The sequence below is a fragment of the Cornus florida genome, unplaced genomic scaffold, assembly GCF_030987335.1.
Source record: "Cornus florida cultivar Cherokee Brave unplaced genomic scaffold, ASM3098733v1 CherokeeBrave_3.0.0_Hap2_Chr11, whole genome shotgun sequence".
Lineage (NCBI taxonomy): Eukaryota > Viridiplantae > Streptophyta > Magnoliopsida > Cornales > Cornaceae > Cornus > Cornus florida.
The window spans coordinates 129,460,740-129,485,474 of record NW_026775581.1 but is presented as its reverse complement, the minus strand read 5'-3'; the positions used below and the strand labels follow the sequence as shown (position 1 = coordinate 129,485,474).

The 24,735-nt window shown below is 35.1% G+C and overlaps 2 protein-coding genes and 1 long non-coding RNA gene across 3 annotated transcripts; 2 read left to right on the top strand and 1 right to left on the bottom strand.

Moving 5' to 3' along the window:
- The first annotated feature begins 1,129 nt into the window (after nt 1-1,129).
- On the top strand, nt 1,130-5,342 carry LOC132283223 (uncharacterized). The gene is made up of 4 exons (XM_059785149.1): nt 1,130-1,608; nt 3,624-4,403; nt 4,706-4,753; nt 4,830-5,342. Exons 1-4 carry the CDS (start codon nt 1,426-1,428, stop codon nt 5,148-5,150), a joined length of 1,332 nt encoding a protein of 443 aa, XP_059641132.1. The 5' UTR covers nt 1,130-1,425; the 3' UTR covers nt 5,151-5,342.
- Nucleotides 5,343-7,569: 2,227 nt separating this feature from the next.
- On the top strand, nt 7,570-18,213 carry LOC132285310 (uncharacterized). Its single transcript, XR_009472505.1, has 3 exons — nt 7,570-7,802; nt 11,328-11,371; nt 17,881-18,213. It is a non-coding gene; the product is annotated as an uncharacterized LOC132285310 (long non-coding RNA).
- Nucleotides 18,214-19,952: 1,739 nt separating this feature from the next.
- On the bottom strand, nt 19,953-22,863 carry LOC132283213 (uncharacterized). The gene is made up of 3 exons (XM_059785140.1): nt 22,699-22,863; nt 21,052-22,209; nt 19,953-20,292 (listed from the first exon to the last, which is right to left on the bottom strand). The coding sequence occupies exon 2, from the start codon at nt 22,201-22,203 to the stop codon at nt 21,106-21,108; it is 1,098 nt and encodes a 365-aa protein (XP_059641123.1). The 5' UTR covers nt 22,204-22,209; nt 22,699-22,863; the 3' UTR covers nt 19,953-20,292; nt 21,052-21,105.
- Between the last annotated feature and the right edge of the window lie 1,872 nt (nt 22,864-24,735).

The window sequence follows — 24,735 nt, the reverse complement described above, 5'->3', positions numbered from 1 at the left end:
AAGAGGGGTGTCAAAGCAAATTATATCAAACCTCGTAAGGTGTATTAGTAACTTTTGATCAGGTTTAATATGAAAACAATAAATTAAAACTTGAGGGGGTGTGTGAGCGTTTAACCCTACAATTAAAGTATATTACTGAAAACTTTAGGTGTTAAAGTTTTTAAATGGAAATAATTTTTTTTTTAAAAAGTAATAATTAAAAAAAAAAATTTAGTATTAAGTGAGGTCGATGTCACAAAAATTTTACCTCATATTAAATGTAACTTACCATTTTAGATGATTTTCAAATTGTGTGGAAGTTTATAATTAAGTGTGGAATTAGATTATAAAAAAATAGTTCAACGTGATGTAAATTCCTTAATACTGCTCACATTTTATTTGTACTAAAAAATCATTATAGCTAAAACATAAATTCTCATAAAAAAATCATAAATTAGCATCATCTAAAGTAACAATCCCATAATCATAAAAATATATTATAATAAAACTCCAATAAAAAATTGCGACATTCAAAACTTCATTTTGTTTCAGCGGAAAATGTTTTTCTTAAAAACTATATATTTTTTTAAATAAAATATTTTTTATTTTTATTTTTCGGTATTAAGCAAAGATTTAGGTTGAGTTCATCGGGGTGTGTGAAATCGATGCGTGTAAAATAACTTGATCCAAAATTAATAAATAAATTATTTTAATTATATTTTTTTGTAAATATTTTATAACAACCAACACCAAAATATATATATATATATATATATATTACATCAGGAGATAATTTTGTTTAAAAAAAAAAAAAAAAATTGCAGATACACACAATTAGTACATGTATCAGTCTTGTCTTAAGTTCTTAGCCCCAATTTTTATCAAATAACACAGTGGATCGTAATTGTTGTGATTTAGACGAGACAGGACACAATAAAATTCAATTAATCCTAACTATAACAATTATTAGCATATATCTTTATATCTTAAATGTTAAGATTTATTTATCTGGTGCGTGTTATTTAATGGGCAGTTGGCTGTGGCATATCAGATCTCGCCACATTGATTAGTCCACCTCACCAAACCTCCCAGAGCCACAGGGACAAAACCGGAAAGATATACAATTTCAAAAAGAAGTTGCTTTTCAATTACCAAAAATGAAAATGAAAATGAAAATGAAAATAGAGAGAGAAGAGAAGAGAAGAAAAGGAGAGAAAAGTGGAGAGTCTCTTGTATTGAAAGCCACAAAGGAAAATAACATTCTCCTGAGGAAGTTTGTCTCCAAATCTCTGCGGATACATACACACGCTTTCTCTCTCTACAAACCCAAATCAAACAACAAGAGGACCACAACCGCGATTCACTGAAAGCCCAACTCGGAATCAAGAATCAAAGATCAGAATCAGAGGAAGGAAGAGAGAGACAGAGAGAAAAGAGATCATCACCATGTCGTGTTCTTCGTCATCTGGGTCCGAGGAAGAGGACGAGGGCATCGACTCTTACAGGAAAGGAGGATATCACGCAGTCAGAATCGGCGATTCGTTCGCCGGCGGCCGATACATCGCCCAGAGGAAGCTGGGTTGGGGCCAGTTCTCCACCGTCTGGCTCGCTTACGACACTCAGTCCTCCGTATGTTCTCTCTCTTCGATTTCCTTTTTTACGATCTGAGATTTCTTGTTTTAATATGTCTTTTTTATTTCATTTCTGAAAGATTTTATATTTGGATTTATTCCTGAACCCGAATGTTTATTATCATCAATTCATTATTATATATAAATGATGATTATTAGTATGCGTGCTCGGAATATTAGTCAATGATTGTTTTATTTCATTACTCTTAATTAAGAAATAAATATCTTTTGTTGTTTATTATTGCTATATTCAGTTGTTTCTTTGAATTTTTGCTTATTTACTTCATTTATGAAAAATGGGTTATAGTTGACAGAGCTAATTTGAATGATTAAGTTTCTGATCAAGATTCTTGGACTATCTATTTGGATAAATTATTAGTGTTTTTTTTTCCCCTCATTTGATCTGATATTAGTAAATGTTTAAAATATTAAAACTTTGAAGAATAATAAATGAATGATATTATATTGACCTCTAACTTCCGGTTTTGGATGGTGATGCGAATCATGTAACTTTTTGGTAGGATTGACATTACAAATCATGATCTTTAGATACAGGACCTAAAATGTTTCTTGTAGTCATAGTTAGTTTATCCATTTTATATATAAAGACATGTGCAGAGTTGTACAAGTCAAACCCTCATCGAAAATACATGTCAAGATACCTTCAATTTACTTTACAACCAGGATACAGGCTTGCGGAACCCTTTCATTTTTTATTTTTCTTTCTTTCTGTTTAATCTTCTATTTTCTCCGATCTCACAAGCTAGTTTATGTAAGTCTAGGGAAGAGAATTCATAATATACCAGTCTCAGTCTTGGTGAGCTGCATCTGGGATGGGGGATTATCTACTTGTCTAGTGGGCTAATAAGTGTGATATCCCATTGGTGTTCCAGTGTTCCTTGAATTTTCCTAGCACTTCAGAGTTCTATCTTGGATAATTTTGTTGGCTCTTTTAGTAAATGGTGCTGTATCAGGTTTGTTTCAGAGCCTTCGGGGGAAATTGGCATGTTCTACAAGCTGTATATACAAGAACCGTCGTTGGAATCCAATACGACCATGTGATGTCTCATAGGACAAATTAAGCATATAAGGGCTTATTTATGTAGAGAATTAATTCACAATACATATGAGATTACAAACATATGTATATACACACACACACATATATACATACGTATGTATTTATTTATGTAGGCATCTTATGGAATTTGAATAGCTTAATTGCATAATTTTCATGGGTAAAGTTTGCAATTGTGTTTGGAGACTTCAGGTAAAAAGAAAACTGAAGTTCTGATAATGACCGAAGTTATGGAAACAATATCTGGTTTATTGATTTAGCCAGTTTTAATTTTCATGACCATTTTATAGAGGACCATCTTTTCCTGTAATTGCTCCATTATATATATATATATATATATCAGGTAAGTACTCACACACATTTCCCACGCTGGGGCTCGAACCCTCCCCTCCTCTTTTTGAGGATAGGGGGTTAAACGATTGGGCTAATGGCCCATTGGTCGTATGATAAATTTCTATGGTTGCACAGCTATTAAAATTACAAAAGTTGCATCGAGTGTCCATGCACTTCCATATTAAGAAGTGATTGTTGCTACCTTTAGTCTGAAGAAGCCATGTTTAGTTTGTTGCTGTCTTTGAAATGGGTGATTTTTTGTTTACAGCTAAACATCTCTCGTCTATGCTATATTCCTTAAAATTATAAAACAAAATCTGGCTGATCTCTAGTTGAGCAGCCATTTGATTGAAATAAGTCATTTGTTTTTAGTGCCAAATACCCAATTTCTGCTGGTATTTTCCAGGAAATGCTCATTTAAAAATGGGACACCTGTGACCTGTCAGGCCAGTGATATTTAGTCTCTCAATGAGCATCTCGTTATCTAGCAGATTCTTTGATGGTACTGCTATTATGTCCTACTTATTAAAATAAATAAATTAATTGTAACTTATTTTTTGAAGTACATCAGTTCTTACAATGTAGTTTTTTCCTTTTCACAGGGATACGTCGCTCTTAAGATCCAGAAAAGTGCACCGCAATTTGCTCAAGCTGCTCTCCATGAAATTGAAGTCCTTTCTGCTATTGCAGATGCTGACCCTTCCAGTAGTAAGTGTGTTGTACGATTGGTTGACCACTTTAAGCATACAGGCCCAAATGGACAGCATTTGTGCACGGTCCTTGAATTTCTTGGTGACAGCTTACTTCGGCTGATCAGATATAACCGTTACAGAGGCCTTGAGTTGAATAAAGTTAGGGAGATATGCAAATGTATATTGACTGGTCTGGATTATTTGCATAGAGAACTTGGAATAATTCACACGGACTTGAAGCCCGAAAATATACTTCTTGTTTCCACCATTGATCCTGCCAAAGATCCAGTCAGGACTGGGCTCACCCCAATTCTAGAAAAGCCTGAGGGGAATCCAAACGGTGGAGTTACCATAAATAGTATTGAGAAAAAACTAAAGAGGAGGGCAAGGAGAGCAGTGGCTAGGATAGCACAAAGACGCGCTTCAATGGGAGGGACACCAAAGGCTGAGAGGAGCCTGAATGGGATTGATGTGAACTGCAAGGTTGTGGATTTTGGAAATGCATGTTGGGCTGATAAACAGTTTGCAGAGGAAATTCAAACAAGACAGTATAGAGCTCCTGAAGTTATTCTCGGTACTGGGTACTCCTCCTCTGTTGATATGTGGTCATTTGCTTGCACAGCCTTTGAGCTAGCTACCGGTGAGATGCTGTTTACTCCCAAGGGCGGGCAAGGTTTCAGCGAGGACGAGGTTAGATGGTTTTTGCTATTTGTAGCTCTGTTTAATGAATTACAACATGGCATAATATCGATTATTTGCTGTAGATGCATATACACCAACCATCCTAAATATTGATATAGCTTTTGTCTATGCATATTGGAAGATAGAATGTGGGCTTGGAAAGAACAAAACAAATAGCAAGTAAATGATAAATGATAAGAAAATGCAATACTCAAAATATGTTCATCTTAAACTGTCATCAAAGTTCCGACATTCTCCACGTAAGCAATAAATCATTATTGTAAAGGAATTGTTCATTGGGTTGGTTGCAGGATCACCTTGCTCTAATGATGGAACTCCTTGGGAAGATGCCTCGGAAGGTGAGTTCGTCATCCCTCTCTTATTGCTCTTTTAACCATGTCTTATACCCCTTCTTTATATTTTTTTGGTAAACAGATCGCCATTGGTGGGGCTCAATCCAAAGATTACTTTGACAGACATGGGGATCTGAAGAGGATCCGGAGGCTGAAATACTGGTCACTTGATCGATTACTGATTGATAAATACAAATTTTCTGATGTTGATGCTCGTGAGTTTGCAGAGTTCCTGTGTCCCCTTCTCGATTTTGCACCAGAGAAGCGACCGACTGCTGAGCAGTGTTTGCAACACCCATGGCTCAGTATCAGTGATGTAAACAAGAATGAGCTGAAGAGTGAATCTAGTATGGAAAAGGTGGATGTGGGGATGAGCAGCCTTCAGATTAAGGTGGGTAAGTGAGGAAGGGAATTAAGGTTTTGTTGTGCAACACCTCCTTTACGTCCCTCTCTCCACCTGTATGTGTTTTCTTAACAATTTATTTTTTGGCTTGTTCACGTCTTAATAAAATCTGATTTTTTTTATTAACTAAGATGTAAATTAGTGAATGATTATTTTGAAGAAATGACATCAGCAAAGGAAATTTGACATCTAGATTGGATGGTCTAGCTTGTGTGCATTTGCCAGAAATGTACATTTCTGTCTTCAGGATAGATGTCTAAATTGATAATGAAATTATGTATGTGGACCTATTGCCATCACAGAAAGATTGCAAATAAATATTGTGGGCACACCCTTTTGATGGCAGCATTTGAGCTTTATATGTGAGGACCATGGTTTCTTTTCTTCTTTTTTTCCCCCACCATTTTCATAGAGCAGTTTTGTAAAGATTGTTACTCTGTATTTGTTTTTCAGAAAACTAAACCAAGTCGAATAATGTCGTTGTAGAGGATAAATTATTAACACAAAGTTGATATATTTGCTTACGTGTTAGTTGGTGATTGGTCTGGGGACCATGTAATAATTTTTGGTTCATTGCGTTTGCAAATGTGCAACCCCTGAGAGGCAATTGTTAACTTTGCTTCCAAGTCTTGCTTTGTTTGAAGCAACATGATGAACTAACGATTGTTGTAGCTGAAAAAGGTTTAACCTCCCAGCATGATGAGCTTGCGACTGAAACTAAATGGGTAAAGAAATGTTTCTTTAGTTGTGTATTGAAGTATCTATTTTTTAGTACTAGTCCGAGGGTGGAAAGTGGCATGTGATATCATGAGACAGAAAGCAACAGCTGCACGGAAAAGTAAACAGCACTGAGGGACTGCACGAGCCAACTTGTACTGAAATGGTCATTTTTAGGAGAAATTTTAAAATGTAGGGTCAGTTTCAAATTTTTTTTTTTTCCAAACCTACTATACATAAATACATATTTTTGTTACTTACATATATTTATATGGTAATTTTAAATAGTGCCTGCCTAAAATTTTCAAGTTATTCTTCTTTTTTTTTTAAAAAAAGTTACATATATCCCCCTTCTTTAACTACACCATATATTTTTCCTTTTCAAAAAAATTCTTCTAATTTTTATTTCCTTTTTCAAAAAATTTCTTTTTTCACTTACATATAATTATGTATTGTACCATTTTTTCATTTTCTTTCTTTTTTTCGATGACATTTGTGATTGTATTTAATTAAAATATTATTAATTAATATTTTGATTCTTATATTTGTCAAGTATAAATTTTTTTTTACAGTACTTATTTAACATATTATTTTGCAAACTTTTTTTTTCCTCTCTTGAAATAAAATCTTAGCTCCGCCCCTGTTACCAAACCCAGTAACTAATTATCAAATGGATATAGAAGAACTAATATCTCTATTTTTTTATGATTTTTTGTTTTTTTTTTTTTTTTGGTTCCCTGTAAACTAGGGAGGGGTTGAACACGGTATAATACCCCTAATTTTAGAAAGAATAGTCTAGGTATTTTAATTAATGATTTTTGGATTTTATCGCATTGTGATTTAATTATGTGACTTATTTGCTTATCTACTTAATTGATTATTTGTGAATATTTAAGTTGATTGTTTAATAATAAATTGTTTATCTGTTTTACTTTAATTGTTTAATTATGATTTAATTTAATTATTTGATTAATTGGTGATTTAAATGACGTGTGTTTTATATGGCTTATTTGGTATATATTTTATATGGTCGTGTATATAGTTTAGGATTAGGGTTTTTCTTATTATGGTGATAGATTAGCCGACTTGTGATTTAAGGAGAATTAGAAGTAGGTATAATAAAGGCCTATATATATAGAGCAATATATGTCTGCTATGGTTGGAAAACCCTATTCACGTGAATGTTTCTTGAAAGGAAAAAGATAGGCATGTGGTGATTTTTGAGAGGAAAAAACAGAGGGGAGCTTGTGATGTTTCCAATTTTATTGGATTTTTTCATTTTTCTGAAATTTTGTCGTTGCAAGGGCATTTTCGTCTTTTTTCATTTTGTGAATCGGACATTGCAAAGTGTACCGGTTATGTCTAAGAGTTGTTTCGAGCATTTCATTGAGTTCAGGACTCTTTGAAATGTAAGGGTGATCATTTTGCCATTTTTCAATTTTTTGGGCCAGACGGTCTCGTGTGGGACCCGCGACTGGGTTTGTCGAGTACGAGGATTTTAGTTGAGTTCATTTGCATCATACACATTTTTTATTGATGTATTCTATGTGAATGTAAATTATCACATGTGTATATATGTTATGTGTGGTATGAAATGAGGACAAAAGAAAAAGAGAAAATAAAAAGAAAATTGGTGGGACCCACCACCACCACCTTAAAGGCTTTGAGACCACATTTGGTCTCTATTCTCATTCTTCCCGCTGGTTCTCTCTCCCTCTTCCTTAGCTTCATTTTTTCTTTTTCTTTTTTGCTTCCAACTTCAATCCTAGATCTCTTTCTCAATACTTAGTATTTTTAAGAATCGTTTGCGGCAAATCGAAGCCCACGACGAGGCCTATGAGCTGATCGGAGCCAATCTTCATTTGGCCATCATTTGGAGGATCTCTAATCCTAGGGTTTGAGGTGAAAAAATGGGGGGTTTTGCATCATTTTAAGGTAGGGGTCTCTAATGCTCAAAGTCTTGTCCCTTTGTGAGTTTCCTTATTTTAATTGTTGCCAATCATGCTATATTTGAATTGAATATCTCTTAAATGACCTTAATTGTGTATGTGAACCATGCTATTATGTGTATTTGTTATCTTACATGGAAAGTATGCCTAATTCTTGATCTTCCATGCTTGTTTGTTTATTAAATTGTTAAAGATTGTTATGAGGAAGCATGCTAGTTATGTAACATTATTTTTCCCCAAAATTTTATGGTATCAAGAAGGGCGTGTAACATGCATTCAAAGCAAGGGGCATGAAAAAGGGTAAAATGATTTGAAAAAGATGAAGGAAAGGGATTTTTGGGAAGAATTTTGGATAATTGGTTTTTGAGAAAACCAGGTCGCCGCGGAGTCACCAAAGGGCCGGTGTGTTAATATAGCCTAGAGGGAATTAGGGAGATTGCCTTAGTGTGGTTGAGCTATCTGGGCCCAAAATGACGCTGTGGAGGTACCAAAGGTTAGGGACAGTAGCCAATCCTTCTCTTGTGTCGCTGTAAAGTCACCAAAGGGCGGATTATATTAACAGTTTGTGAAGTGATGGATTTTTCTGAAAATGGGGAGTGACATGCATAACATTGCATTCACGGAATAACATTTAATTATTTTGAACTTGGGATTGATGTGGTATTTTTACACTATTTTGTATGACCCCGTCTCTATTGACCCATTCACTATTTGGATTCACGGGGTTACAAGAGGTATGTCTTAGGCACCACCTACTGAGCTTTACGCTCACCCCATTATTTAACATTTTTCAAGACTCAGAAAAAAGGTAGTGGGCGCCGACCTTCCACAAGCATAAGGATGACTAGGAGTTATTTTGTAACTTTTGTATATTTCCCATTATTGTAAAGCCCCATGCTTTTGAAAAATGTAATTATTTTGGTAGAACATGTTCATGTAATATAATTAAGATACTTGATGATTTATAGATGTAAATTCAATAGCATGTAAACACTTATTGATGAATGGGAAGGGTAATCATATTTGAATCTGTTATTGAGGTCCTTTAACTGTGTATTATCGTATATTGATGCCGTGATTTAAGGAAGGGGTTACAAGACAGGTTTGGTTTGAGCTAAAGGGGTAGTAGACACACTTAGTGATCATTCTAGTGAGGTACAGGGTCCAGAGTCATGTTTCGGCCGGCTGATCCTCACCACTAGCTTATCGAAACCCCAGGCTCGGCCGACCGAACCCTATCATCAGCCGACTGAAACGCCTACAGTGAAAGTCTAGAGAGCCTATAATCTTCATCACTATTTCGGCCGACCGACCATGTAGGTCAGCCAGCCGTTCATGCCTTGACAGCCGGCCGATGAAGGCCTATTAGCCGGCTAATCATCCCTTTTGACCTGTATTGTTTGATTATCTTTGTAAGAATGTATTCTACTATACTTTGGAAACTCAAAATTGATTCCTATGGCTGACGTGGACACTAGAACTTGGTGGTAGAACTCAGTTGACCTCGGGTCAGGGCAAAGACCCTGGTAACGGTCCGGACCCACGGGTTCGAGTTGTTACAGAGCTTGAGAGGAAACTGTGAAAACCAGTTAGGATTTCAGCCATGGACTAAGGGTTAGACCAAGGAGGAAAGAATGGATGGTTTGGGGGACTGAACCTGAGCAGTAGAAGGTTTACCGTTAGTAGCAGTCGTCGGAGAATTTAGAGACGACGTTAAAAGGGTTTCAAACCGAAACCTAAAGGCAAGTCTATCTCTTTCCTGTAAACTTGTGTTCTGTGCATTCTATGTAGTCTCCAGGAATCTAATTAAATTTTAAAACGGATGGTTATGCATGATAGATAGACTGATAACTGTTTTTAGTTCTATAACTGCAATTGTTCCTCTTGCATAACCTATTTTGGTTTGGTTTTAAACTTTGGTAAAATAAATCATAAGTGAATGATAGGAGTTTCTAGGACTGTTTGGATTTAACTTGGACCCTAAAAAGTTTATAAAGAATTCGGCCAGTGACTGGAAATTTCGCCGGAAGCGAAGAAGAAGACCAAAGACGGAGGAGCAGGCTCTCAGGGAGAGAGAGCCGGCTCCTTTGAAAAAAAACCCCTACGGGGTGTTTTGCGACATTTTTCTGCTCACAGGGGCTTAAATGTAGTTTCTGAAAAGTGAAGGGGGTTTTAAATGTTTAAAAATTAACCTATTAAAAACTTAAAACAATTGATTTATGCTAGGGTGCTAATCCTAAAGGGCATCATGAAACATAAACGGATGATAGGCATGCTGTCAAGGAAGGAAGAATGTTTAAATTGCTAGTTTGCTTTAGGAATTTAAATGGACTGGTGTTCAATTATTTATAGGATGTTATATGAATAATATATATATATAATTTAATGAAGGCCAAGAAGGTTGGTTTACTAGGTTAATGGACTTCATGGCATTTTATAATAGTTTGCATGTAGTCACGGAACATGGAAGATATTTCTAGTGATCGTTGTAATAAATTAAACGGACTAATAGGAATGTATTTTAGGATTGGAGTGTAGGTGCTCTGTATATACTTTTGAGCATCAATATATCTTGCTTTGGATTCATAATTGAGAATTTAATGAATATCATGAAATTTATATAATAAGTTGCATGCTGTTAAGGATTGTGGAGGGTTTAAACTACTGGTCTTGTTTAACAAATTTAATGGACTGGTATGATAGTATCTTTGGGATTTTGCTTTGATATGCTCAGCTAATACTGTTGATTATCATTATAACATGCTACGGATGTAAATTGATGAACTGTTATATTTTTTGTTTTGTCAAGTGGATGGATATGGATAGTTTAAATTGTTTATCAATACTTTAGCAATTTAAACGGAAGTTCTATGATTATAATCAGATACTGGATGCATGATAGGATCTTATCAATATCTGATTTTTATTATGTTGGTTTCTGGATATACTTGATGTTCATTTGAGTGTGCATCATTTATAGATCATATGCATGATATGCACCGGTATGGGACGGTGGCATATCAGAGATTGATTAGATCAAAAAGCTAAGTTCTACCTCTTCATACATACGGAATGGATTAACTAAAACAGTTAAATCCTACATGGATGTATGTCCTGTCAACTAAAACAGTTGAACGACATAACAGATGGTTGTTTATTTTTCTATATTAGGAAAGATTTATATATATACCTATGATACTGTGATATGAGCTTGAGTATCAGGATCATGGTCAGGGTGCGTATATCACAAAGGTTAGGTAACTAGATATAACTGATGTTCCTTGGTAGGTTTAGGTACATGGCCGTTGGAAAGTGTGATTTACATGTTACCTTCTACTCAGGCTGAACTACACTATAGGCTAACGAACATCCTTTAGTGTGTATCTATATATATATATGAACTATTTTAGTTATTGCCGTGCTGTCTATAATGTATCTGCGTATCTGGTTTATATATGGATTGTTGTAGGATGAAACTTGCATGTGGGCCTGACCCACTCTTATTTTTCAGGTGTTCGTCAGTACCAGGCTTAGAGCTTAATCGTGATGAAGCAGGTATAGTCATTCACTCTTCCGACTACATATGATTTCCTTTCTTATTTTAGTTTTGGATTTTAGATTTTGTAATTATTATTCATTTCGGATTATTAGGGGTCCACTGATGGATTCCCGAGTTGTAAGGATTGAAAAATTAAATTAAGTAAAACTATAATATTTTTATTTGGAGGATTTTCGTATTTAGAATTATTTTCAGCTTATTATTTTATTTTTAATTCTTTTGTACTCTTACTTGTTTACATGTTAATTGTTTGGTATCTCTTGGATCTGTGCTCAGATTTGATCACCCGTGGCTCTAGAATCGAGGGGTATCACAGTTGGTATCAGAGCACTCCAGGTTCTAGTGTCCTTAGGAGTGTCTTTCGTTATATGACTTCTACGTTGCGTCTCTTAAAAAAAAAAAAAAAACTTAGGCCATATTAGGATTCGTTGTACTCTTTTACGGTTCGTTAGAAGGGGCAGATGTCAATTATATTTCATAATTATGGAATGGTTGACACTAGGAGGAGGATGGGGTCCAAGGCGACAGCGATTTGGACCGAAACGAGTAAAGGAGTACGTTATCGAGTTCTTTGTCAGAAGCAGAACTTGGGATCGAAGGTTTAGTTCTGGTTGGCATCACTTTTAGAAGTATAAGCCAAGGAAGAATTTAGGAGTGTGTTTTAGGTCACCGCATAAAGGGACCAACACGATTTCAGTTGTTCTCATAAAGGAGACAAACGAGGAATAGGAGTCCGAAGAGGATTCTAGTGGAGGAGATTTCAACATACCCAAGAAGGAGGGTATTGAATCTTGAAAATCAAGGATCGCGCGAGGGTGATTTTGCTCGCTAATAGTATAGTGAACGATATTTGTAGAGTTGGTGTGGATCGACCTACATATAGTTAACCTTTCGTATTACTTTTCAAAGAGGTAAATAAAGAGAACTCTTCAGGAGTTTAAATCGGATGGAGTTCTTATCGGAATGCAGCAATGATTTTATATCACGTTCTAGGGAGTATGGGGATTAGGTTGTGACGGTCTAAGCTACTTTATTAAGTTACATTAGACGGTTTGCATTATGCGTATAAGGAGGATGAGGGTTAAGCCTTTGGAATTTGCTGAGGCAAATGGATTTTGTTTTGAGCTATGGTTGAAGCTTAGGTTTCGAGGTTGGATGATTACCTCCGAAACTGTAAAAGGAGATTGTGAACCAATCAGGTAAAGTTGATTTCCAAAAGAGACTTTCTTTTCTGGGAGGAACGATGTTTTACGTAGGATTATATTGGGTTTTATTGTGTGTGCATTATGTGTTTCATTTTCGTCAATTATTTAGGATCGGGAATGCGGTTTAGTTAGGGACACAAGTGTGCGATCAACCAACTACCGTTTTGGAGGAATAACGTTAATTATGCTAGGATTTTGGACATGTGGTAATAGGATTTGGTAAATATACCTACCTTTAGCCAATCTAATGAACCTAGACATGCGTGGTTATAGTACGTTTTCAGGATGGGATAAGTAAACCAGCAGTTTGAGTCAAATGATATAGATTCGTTTGATACACTGTAACGCGACGATGATTTATCGGAGGAATTGACTTTGCTGAATATCTTATCAGAAATTTTAAAAAGGTGCCCAAGTTGGCAGGAGGATTTTGTACTTGTTTAAGTACTTATTGGAATGGCACCGACTGAGGTAGTAGACAGACTAACTAGTTATCAGTCAATTCTTAAGCAAGAATTTTATTCATGAGGGGGTGTCATTAGGAGGGGTTACCGGAGTCGCAGATCGAGGAGGAAGCAAAGTCTCTTCATTTGCACAAATAATATGGATTTATTTATTTATTTATTTTTTTAAAATCACAGTTCACAACAAATAGTTGTTGCTAGGTATTTGCTGACTTTTTGGAGGATGGAAAGATTCCATATTCTTTTGAAGTTAGACAGGAAGTCTAATAGACACTTACTTGGGTTAGAGAAGTATAATGTCAAGTCTTGAAGGTGAGACTGAACATATAAATATGGAAACTGGTGCTACCAGACTAACGATATTTTCGTCAGACAAATTGGAAGGAGAATGTAAGGACTGAGGTTCACAACTCTTAGTTCTTTATTTATTTTGGTAGACATATGATGCTTCACGGAATGAAGCAGATGTTTAGAAGACAGGCAGGAGGAGGGACACAGTGATTTTGTCTCAAAGTCTGATATTTAGTAGATAATCCAGATTGACGATCAGAAATCGCTAGATCCTTGCAGCCATTTCTCATACTAGAGTAGGAATGACAGTAGTTTCCACGGATATAGTTGAGAGATTACTGATTCTACACAAGGGTCAGGATTCTGGTTAGGATATTACTTGACTGATAAAAATTAAATCAGTTCCATTAATTATTTAGAACCGGTAAGATATCAGTTCATACGAATAGCACGGATCACGAGATGGCTTAGATGGATAGATGTGGTGATTCATACTTTGCGTTAAATTTTGTCTGGTGGAAATAGTAGGGAGGAGGATGATTTTATCAACCGATATGGTAATTGAACCTTCGGTGGGTATTGCGCAAACAATTGAGTTTTCGCATGTGTAAAAATAACACTTGCTATTACCAGGGAAATTAGGGAGGTCAACTTAGAATATTGAAGCTAAACCTGAAGGAGGTGGTACCCTACTCAGATGAGTTTAGGGTACTAAAGAAGGATTAGTAGTTTGTCTTAATAATGTTAGGAAGGTCGGAGTAACTGAGATGTAAAATTCATAAATTTTACGGTATAGTCAACTGGATATGAGTTGCATCACGACACACCATGTTAGTTCTGGTGAGCATTACGGATCGGGACAGGTACGTAACTGTCTCCTCGTGTATCACGTGTTAGCGTAATGGAAAGTTGATACTTGGATATCACTGGAGGTTTTAGCCACTTCCTATATCAATATGGGAGTAGGACTAATCAGGAGGGAATGGTTGGTAGAAATTTCCAACATTGTTTGGAATTTTAATTCCATATGGATTAAGAGTGGTGGATAGAGTAAGTTGCTTGTGGACACTAATACTAGGGGTGTTTACTTTGGCATTTCATATTAGTTTTGCATTGCACTGATAATGGTGTTATAGCATGTGGTTATTTATTACAGTAGATAAACAGTGCTATATCAAAGGAAATTTTCTGAAGGTGTTTGAGCAACAATTTTGTTTCGCATCTCTGGACGGAAGATTTGGTTGAGACAACAACTTTGATCATGGAGGGTATGCTTAGGATATATATCCTAGGTTTGCATGGGTACTGGAAAATATTATTTCGCTTTTCAGTTATTATTTGTGCTATTGTTGGCACAAGGAGGTTAGTGCGACAACGTTTGGGGTTTTGGCTATTACGTAGTGTAGATCTCTTACTTGTTGGTCTGGCATGAAAGCGAGGTTATATAATAAGACTTTGCCTTTATTTAAGGATATATCTGAGATAAATACTCTCTTTTGTAATGATTGCGCGCGATTTGGAGGCGGTAGTCGGATTTTGTAAATAGTTGAACTCGTACATGGGAGTTTTATATCAGGAAATGGTTAGTTGGGATGTCTTCTGTATAGGAAACAAGGTGTTTTTTTTGGAGGAAGGTCAGTTCTACATTTTAACTTGACTTTCCACGGATTTTGTTTCTCAGTTTAGGCAATAACCTATGGTTTAGCGTTATCAACTTGTTTAGCGCTGCATGCATGGGCATTATATGCATATGTTTTATGGCACTTAGAGGACTATGGATTTGTACCTTGGTATAGATACCGGATACAAAATAATTGGAGGCCCCGGGTTGTTTTGTCGACTGTCGGGATTAAATTCTTCGGAATAGGGTTTTTCCTTTGGTGAATATTCCGTAGGGTCGTCCCAATGAGGTTGAGTCTACCTGGAAACAAGAGGACGGTATTCGCTCGCAGTTTCCTGAAATCAAGGAAGAAGGTAAGAGCGAATTCTGAGGACGGAATTCCTTTTGTTAGGGGGGAAGAATGTAATACCACTAATTTTAGAAAGGATAGTCTAGGTATTTTAATTAATGATTTTTGGATTCTATCGCATTGTGATTTAATTATGTGACTTATTTGCTTATCTGCTTAATTGATTATTTGTGAATATTTAAATTGATTGTTTAATTATAAATTGTTTATCTGTTTTACTTTAATTGTCTGTTTTACTTTAATTGTTTTAATTGTGATTTAATTTAATTATTTGATTATTGGTGGTTTAAACGACATGTGTTTTATATGACTTATTTGGTACATATTTTATATGGTCGTGTATATAGTTTAGGATTAGGGTTTTTCTTTTATGGTGATAGATTAGCCGACTTGTGATTTAAGGGGAATTAGAAGTAGGTATAATAAAGGCCTATATATATAGAACAATATATGTCTGTTAGGGTTGGAAAACCCTATTCACGTGAATGTTTCTTGAGAGGAAAAACAGAGGCATGTGGTGATTCTTGAGAGGGAAAAACAGAGGGGAGCTTGAGAGAAAACTGTGAGAACCAGTTAGGATTTCGGCCATGGACTAAGGGTCAGACCAAGGAGGAAAGAATGGATGGCTTGGGGAACTGAACCTGAGCAGTAGAAGGTTTACCGTTAGTAGCAGTCGTTGGAAAATTTAGAGACGACGTTAAAAGGGTTTCAAACCGAAACCTAAAGGTAAGTTTCATTCTATCTCCTTCTTGTAAACTTATGTTCTGTAAACTTGTGTTCTGTGCATTCTATGTAGTCTCCAGGAATCTAATTAAAATTTAAAACGGATGGTTATGCATGATAGATAAACTGATAACTGTTTTTAGTTCTGTAACTGCAATTGTTCCTCTTACATAAACTGTTTTGGTTTGGTTTTAAACTTTGGTAAAATAAATCATAAGTGAATGAGAGGAGTTTCTAGGACTGTTTGGATTTAAATTGGACCATAAGAAGTTTAAAAAGAATTGGGATAGTGACTGAAATTTTTGCCGGAAGTGAAGAAGAAGACCAGAGACGGAGGAGCAGGCTCTCAGGAGAGAGAGCCGGCTCCCTTAAGTGAGGGAGCCGGCTCCCATGAAAAGAAAGCCGGCTCTCCATGAGGGAGAGCCGGCTCCCTTGAAAAAAAACCCCTACGAGGTGTTTTGTGACATTTTTATGATCACAGGGGCTTAATTGTAGTTTCTGAAAAGTGAAGGGAGTTTTAAATGTTTAAAAATTAACCTATTAAAACCTTAAAACAGTTGGTTTATGCTAGGGTGCTAATCCTAAGGGGCATCATGAAACATAAACGGATGATAGGCATGCTGTCAAGGAAGGAAGAATGTTTAAATTGCTAGTTTGCTTTAGGAATTTAAATGGACTGGTGTTCAATTATTTATAGGATGTTATATGAATAATATATATATAATTTAATGAAGGTCAGGAAGGTTGGTTTACTGGGTTAATGTACTTCATGACATTTTATAATAGTTTGCATGTAGTCACGGAATATGGAAGATATTTCTAGTGGTCGTTGTAATAAATTAAACGGACTAATAGAAATGTATTTTAGGATTGGAGTGTAGGTGCTCTGTATATACTTTTGAGCATCAATATATCTTGCTTTGGATTCATAATTGAGAATTTAATGAACATCATGAAATTTATATAATAAGTTGCATACTGTTAAGGATTGTGGAGGGTTTAAACTACTGGTCTTGTTTAGCAAATTTAATGGACTGGTATGAAAGTATCTTTGGGATTTTGCTTTGATATGCTCAGCTAATACCGTTGATTATCATTATAACATGCTACGGATGTAAATTGATGAACTGTTATATTTTCTGTTTTGTCAAGTGGATGGATATGGATAGTTTAAATTGTTTATCAATACTTTAGCAATTTAAACGAAAGTTCTATGATTATAATCATATACTGGATGCATGATAGGATCTTATCAATATCTAATTTTTATTATGTTGGTTTCTGGATATACTTGATGTTCATTTGAGTGTGCATCATTTATAGATCATATGCATAATATGCACCGGTATGGGATGGTGGCATATCGGAAATGGATTAGATCAAAAAGTTAAGTCCTTCCTCTTCATACATATGTAATGAATTAACTAAAACAGTTAAATCCTACATGGATGTATGTCATGTCAACTAAAACAGTTGAACGACATAACGGATGGTTGTTTATTTTTCTGTATTAGGAAGGATTTATATATATACCTATGATACTGTGATATGAGCCTGAGTCTAAGGATCATGGTTAGGGTGTATATATCGCAAAGGTTGGATAACTAGATATAGCTGATGTTCCCTGGTAGGTTTAGGTACATGGCCACTGGAAAGTGTGATTTACATGTTACCTTCTACTCAGGCTGAACTACACTATAGGCTAACGAGCATCCTATAGTGTGTATCTATATATATATGGACTATTTTAGTTATTACCGAGCTGTTTAGGATGTATCTGCGTGTCGGGTTTATGAATGGATTGTAGTAGGATGGAACTTGCATGTAAGCCTGACCCACTCATATTTTTCAGGTGTTCGTCAATACCAAGCTTAGAGCTTGATCGTGATGAAGCAAATACAGTCACTCACTCTTCCGACTACATAGGATTTCCTTTCTTATTTTAGTTTTGGATTTTGAATTTTGTAATTATTGTTCATTTGGAATTATTAGGGGTCCACTGGATGGATTCCCTAGTTGTTAGGATTGGAAAACTATAATATTTTTATTTGAAGGATTTTCGTATTTAGAATTTTTTTCAGTTTATTATTTTATTTTTAATTCTTTTGTACTCTTATTTGTTTACATATTAATTATTTGGTATCTCTCGGATTTGTGCTCGGATTTTATCACCCGTGGCTCTAGAATCGAGGGGTATCACACACGGACACATCCACTCCGGAAGCAACTAAGTCACTGGGTAGTGCCCTTTTATGATATTTTAAAATAGCATACCGTAAATGCACAACCAAAGGCACACACAGATCCCACCAAACTTGAAGAAGTGGAGAATAACTAACACAAACCGAACAACATAAGGTTAATTTAGTCACATTTTCAATAAAAATAAAGCAAAATAAAGTTTAGGGCTTGTTTGGTTTGTAAGTCTGAAAACACTTCTCAAGAACTCAAAAAACAGATATTTTTATAACTCAGTTTTCAAAAACAATTTTCAGAAAACTAAACGAAGTAGAGTTTTTGTACAGTTTTCAGTTTTTAATTTTCAAAGAACAAAAAACTGTTTCTAGACCCTTATTTCTTGCTGAATTTTAATAATCAACTGCCATAAACTAGACAGTGATAGCAACCTTAGAATGACCACTTATTTACCCATAAAAATAAAAGATAGAGACGTAATGGCCATCTAATGTCTCTCTTATATCTACCAAAGGTCTATGATCCACGATTAGTATGGCCATCAGTTACAACCCTGGGCTGTTTTTAATCATTGTCTCCTACTTTGGTTAATGATCGGATGTGGGAAGGATTAGAAACTGAAATCACAATTCATGAATTTCAATTTTCTGCTAATTTTGTAACCAATTGTACACAACGTGGGATGCAACTCAAAAACTAATTGATAATTCAGTGATATTTTATATAATTCATTGCAATCATACAGGAAGAGTACATGAATGAAAGAGCTGCTTAATTTAGCATCCATTACAGCTACGCGTAAAAACTGCAAAATACAACAAACAGGAGCACATGGCTGACAACATAAAAAATTCAGATACAAATGGGAAAAACGAGAACGTTGATGTGGAGAAGAGGAATGCCAGAAGGAAATCCAGCAAAGGAAATGATCACCTAAAACTGCAGCAGGTTTAATTCCTTGTAAAAAAATACGAGCTTCAAGCTTCCCAACGCTAATTTTCCGAAGCCACAATGCCTAATATGTAGACTGGAAATGATGATCACCTACTAATGGAGCCGGTTTAATTCCTTGTAAGGTGCTAAAAAATCCGAGCTTCAAGCTTACCAACACTAATGTTCCCCATTCAACAAATAAATAAAAAAAACACTACCCAAGCCACAATGCCAAACATGTAGAGATAATCTAAGTACTCGATTTAACCTGTCTAGGTATTAGTTGGCAGAGGAGGAGAACTCAAACTCGGGTTAGACACTAACCTTGGTATTCAATCCACAAAAACTGATATACAGACTGATGATTGAAGGCACAATTCAACAAACAGCAAATAAGCTTGTTTATGAAATCGGATTTGGCAAGTTTCTGAATGTTTTTAATAAATTCAATCGAATAACTTGTTTTGAACAATCAATGGAAATATTCTAATCTAATTACAGAAATCACCATCATAAAGGTAAAATGAGGACGGATTACCAAACAAAAATAACCAAAAATTTGCATGTTCCCGCTATCACAATCGTGTTTCTTTGTTTCATCAAATGCCTAAATAGATGTCCAATGAGAGTGTTTTCCAGAGTAATCATCCTCAAATCCAGCGAGAACTAGTCAATCCTTAAATATGCTGCCAAGCAGAATCGGCAGACAGAGAGTCTCACAAAGACCGTTAGGTTCTTGTTATTATGAAGTTTCTGAAAAACCAATATGCATATCCTACCCGTCACAATCCACCAAAATATCAAAAGTAACTGATGAAACCATTTCAAAGACAGTTTATGGTAACAACGTCAGAAAGCCTGGATACTGACGACAGTATTATGCTATAACCATCATAAGATAGGTCTTGCCCATTCTTTAAGGAAAAATTATGTTCTTAATTTACATTAATATATCAAATGCACAAAAAACCAAATGAATGAAGGGAAGACAACAACTATCACACCTCAGTACTACAGTACCTCACGATCACCGTTGTGGCACTTCAAGTTATTGACAAGTGACTGCACTCCAAAGATCAGTTATTTAACAAAGTTACCCCCACAATAGTTCTCCTCAAGTTGACAAAGCCTGTGACTGCTCACAAAATTTAAAAAATCCATCAAATTCATAAACACAAAATTAAGCTTATGATGGGAAAAGTATCAGACTGATAAGGATATGACAATTAAACATAAAGCCAATTAATTGCACTATATCTCCAGGGCTGACTAGGAGTCGAAAATTATAAATACGACATAATTTATGAGTGAGTTTATTGGATTAAGGAAAGGGTGTGGAAAAAGTAAATCCATATATTATGTGTGTTCAGAGTGGGAAATTTCAATAATTTTTCTAGAGGTTAACTGCCTAGGAGGTTCATTGATATGCAGGGTACATCTCATAGTGGTGTCATGAATTTATATTAAAAAAAATTCCATTTCAATCACTGTTGCAGCAAAAGTTCCAGCGAAAAAGAAAAATAAAAATTACCAAATCTCACTGCAAGGGTTCATGCCTGGCATTGTGTATAGGAAGAGTGAATAAATAGTTCTGCTATAGTATATAATACAAGAAGTATCTTAATATTGTTCGGTACAACTATTAACACCTAAAGAATTTTGCATATGCAATATTCCAATAGAGTACTTTAACACGTTTTGCATCCTTCTTGTGCATTCACTCACACTTTGCTAGTATTCAGAGATACCACTCATGTATGCAAGCAATTAAACAGTAAATATACACTTTGGGAAGTTTGAATTCACTACATTGCTACGGTCAAAGCTAAAAGAGAATAAATAACTAAAGTCCATAACTATGAAGAAGAAAAAAAGAAGCATAAGTTAGTACTACCTGGGCTAACAACTTCAATTGTGGTAGCGATGCATTATCGCGTAGATATAAACATTATGACTGAATGACATTGTTTTGTTTCACACACGCGGGTGCCTCAAATGCCTGACACTTCCACGTTGATGTTGTCTCTACTGGCGTCACACCATTTCCAGAGGGCTGTACAGAAACTAAGGGCATATTACCAACATCAGATTTGCCCATATTTTCTTCGATCAACGGAAAACTTCCAGATTTAAGCTCTTTCTGGGGGCTTTCTTGATCCCTGGAGGAACACATACTTATGGGAAGTTCTTTCATATTGATTCTTCCCCTTTTTATACCACTGCTACACGCATCATCCAATACTTCCCATTCGTTTTCCTCCGCAGGACATGTTTCCACTCCCCCATTATTCATCTTCGATCGGTCAGCTTTATTAAAATTTGATGTGTTTTCATATACTCTACTCGCATATGATTCCCGGACGGGACCTTTAGAATCTACATTTCCCACTATGCCATTCCCATTGCTTGTCAAACCCGGGTTTTCTTCCCACTCCATACCTCCACTAGAACCCTTATCTTTTTCGGAAATAGATGAGCTTTTTAGCCTTTTATGTTTGTAACTCTTTGAATCAGAAGTCGAAGAGTACTTCGAAATCCTTGGAGAGCTGTTCATGGCCTGATGCAACTTTCGGGCCAATTCTTCATCTGTCTTGTAATTCTTAATTCGACGATTCTTATTGTACAGCATCTTAACTGGTACATGCTTCTTCATCTTGTTATTCTTCAAATTTCTTTCCACACGGGCTGAGTCCTCGGAAACAGTTGCAACCAATTCTAAAGCACACCTGGCTGCAGCCATTGCCTTTGCCGCTATCACGGCCTTCTCTTCCGCAGCAGCTCTTGCAGCCCTTGCAACCTTAACTGCATCTACAGCTGCAGATCTCGAGGCCTCCACGATTTCCTCAGGTGAAAGATTCGGATTGTTCAAATGAGATCTCAATAAGTTATGGAGACCGATGTCGAATTCACTCGAAGTGCTACAAGTGGATGGCAGATGTGAATTGCCATGGGAATTCTGTTTCTTCAATCCGGCAAGGAGCCGTTTTCGAGGAGGCAAAAGGACATCCGAATCCAAGTGATTAACATCACATATGCTACGTTCCATCGTTCGCTGCATTTGTGAACATTAAACAACAATCGGATTTGGTTTTATTATATTTGAGCTATGAAAAGATAATAAGAACAATCACAATTCACACCTTCAGTGCGATTTTTCAAACTAGAGTCACCAAAAAGTCTAAATTGATCAACGATTTTCAAAACCCACCTAACATTTTGCCTACTTTATCCAAAAACTAACATCAATCAGATTACTACCTGAAACTGAATTCAAGTTGGGTTTTTGAAATTCAATTCGACACAGAAATTAAATTAACATAACATAATTCAAACGTAGTCAGGTAAAACCAGAGCCTTCCCTAACTTTTTAACATCAAAACCAAATAATTTGATCAAAATTAAGCATGTTTTCAGAATTAAGAGCTTCATTCAAGAGAATTATACGATTTTTTAATCTAAGTTCAGAGGTGTTTTCGATGAATTTGATATATGAACAAGTCAAAACCAGCAAGAGTTTGAGGTGATGAGAATGGTGTAATACCTGATCTTGTCATCTCAGATATACATACATAGATAGAGACCGTAAGGGATGAAGAGTTGAAAATTTTAGGGTTTTCAGAGGAGAGAGAAAGAGAATGAGAGAGACAATGGCCTGAAAATCTAAGATCACATCATGTAAGAAGGAAATTCGATTGGTTCTGGTTCGAGAAACTCAAAACGTAAATCCCGTTAAATATTAACTTAGTAGTTGTACGGCTTTCAACCCCTATTCTTTCAGTTAATTACCAAAGTGCCATCCTAATTTATGAAGTCATAGTAACAACATTCTTTTCTTTATTCTCTTCATTTTATTATATATATATTTTTAAATGATTTTTTAGTACGTTACTCAACTGAAGAAATTTATAATTACTTAAAAATTATAATTCTAGTTGATTAGTTGGTCGATTTATTTAGTTAGACAACATTAATATATCAAATTAAGAATTCTTATATTTTTAATTTTAGGCAAAAGTGCACAAAAAAAAAAAAAAAAAAAAATTCCCCCAAGTTTCACCGAGCAAGCACAATAAGCTCATTTGGTATAAAAATCAGCAAATTAGTTCTTGTAGTTTTAAAAGTGAGCAACTTATCCCTTTTCATTTCATCTCCAATCGTTTTTAACTGGATGTCATTTTGTATTTATCACACTACCTCCTATAACTAACTTTTTTTAATAAAAAATTAAAAGGCAAAATATCTTAAAATGCCCTCTATAATAAATTGAGGTATTACATGATCCTAAATTGACTTTAAGTGTTGTAACTCCTCATGTGGGCCTCTGTCTGGTTTATGTGAACTCGGACCGAATGGGTTTCCTATTCCTTTTTTTCTACTGAATTGGAGCAGACATGTTCATTAACTTTTTCCTCATTTGTATATTTATTTATTTTTGTAACACTTCTTCATTTGTATTAATGGCCTGGTTCAGTAGATAGCGAAAATACCAAAAATCATTTAAAGTACAAAATTAACTAGAAACTTTTTGAAGTTTCAAACAAATAAAATCCTTAAAAGTTTTTTTTAAGGTGAGGAATGAAAAAGTTTTTTAAGCCAAAAAGGGATTTACAATCCCACATTTAATCATATATAAGAAGGGCTTTGACTACGTATCTTTTATCATTGTATTATGTCCTCTGCTATATTATACTACATTATAAACCATTTGATATAGTTTAGTTCCCAAAACTCTTCTAATAGTTAGAAAAGACAGAAGTGAAAGAAATATACATGAGCATATACACATTGTCCAACAATAATTTATATATATGACAAATTGCTATAATCAAATACACACGCACACATATATATAAATGTTTAAAGCAAAAATAGGTTTGATTGGAACAAAATGAATGAAAAAGTCTTTTCTATGAACATGGGGTATAACGGTCATATTGGAGGGTATTTTTAGAATTAATAAAAAATATCAATCATATGCACCACAATATGAAAAGAAAGTGATTAGAGGTAAAATGTAAGGGGACAAATTGTTCACTTTTGAAACTATAGGAACTGACTTGTCCACTTTTTTACCATAAGGAGTGTTGTGCCCACTTGGTGAAAACTTCAAAGATTTTTTTTGCACTTTTGCCTCAATTTTATGTTTTCTAAAACTGTCACACTTTTTTTTTCCCTCACAAATGCAACCTTTTAATAATGGCGTAAACTTATTTGTGTTTGTAAATGAAACAATTTTGTGTTTAATTTAATATGTGAAAATCGGTTGGAGTACACTCAATCGCTAAACTCAAGTGGGTCAATATAAGTTTGTTTTTCAAAAAATAAAAAATAAAAAATAAAAATGGTTAATGCTCAAGTTGGCCTTATTAGTTGGTCGAGAAAGAATCAAGTTTTAAGAAGTTTAGTATAGGATTATCAATAATTTAATAAAAATTCTACTGATCTTAGTAACACATGTCTATTGTCTTGTTTGGTTTTGGATTTGATTGCCAATACCTTTAGTAGTACTAAAACTGAATTGATATTAGGTTAAAAAAATTCATATAAAACCCAATTGAGTAATTAAAAGTAAATAAAT

Coding starts and splice junctions, on each gene's coding strand:
- LOC132283223 (XM_059785149.1), top strand. CDS start 1,426: ATGTCGTGTTCTTCGTCATCTGGGTCCGAGGAAGAGGACGAGGGCATC. Junction 1,609..3,623: donor CTTACGACACTCAGTCCTCC/GTATGTTCTCTC, acceptor TCCTTTTCACAG/GGATACGTCGCTCTTAAGAT. Junction 4,754..4,829: donor TTGGGAAGATGCCTCGGAAG/GTGAGTTCGTCA, acceptor TTTGGTAAACAG/ATCGCCATTGGTGGGGCTCA.
- LOC132283213 (XM_059785140.1), bottom strand. CDS start 22,203: ATGGAACGTAGCATATGTGATGTTAATCACTTGGATTCGGATGTCCTT.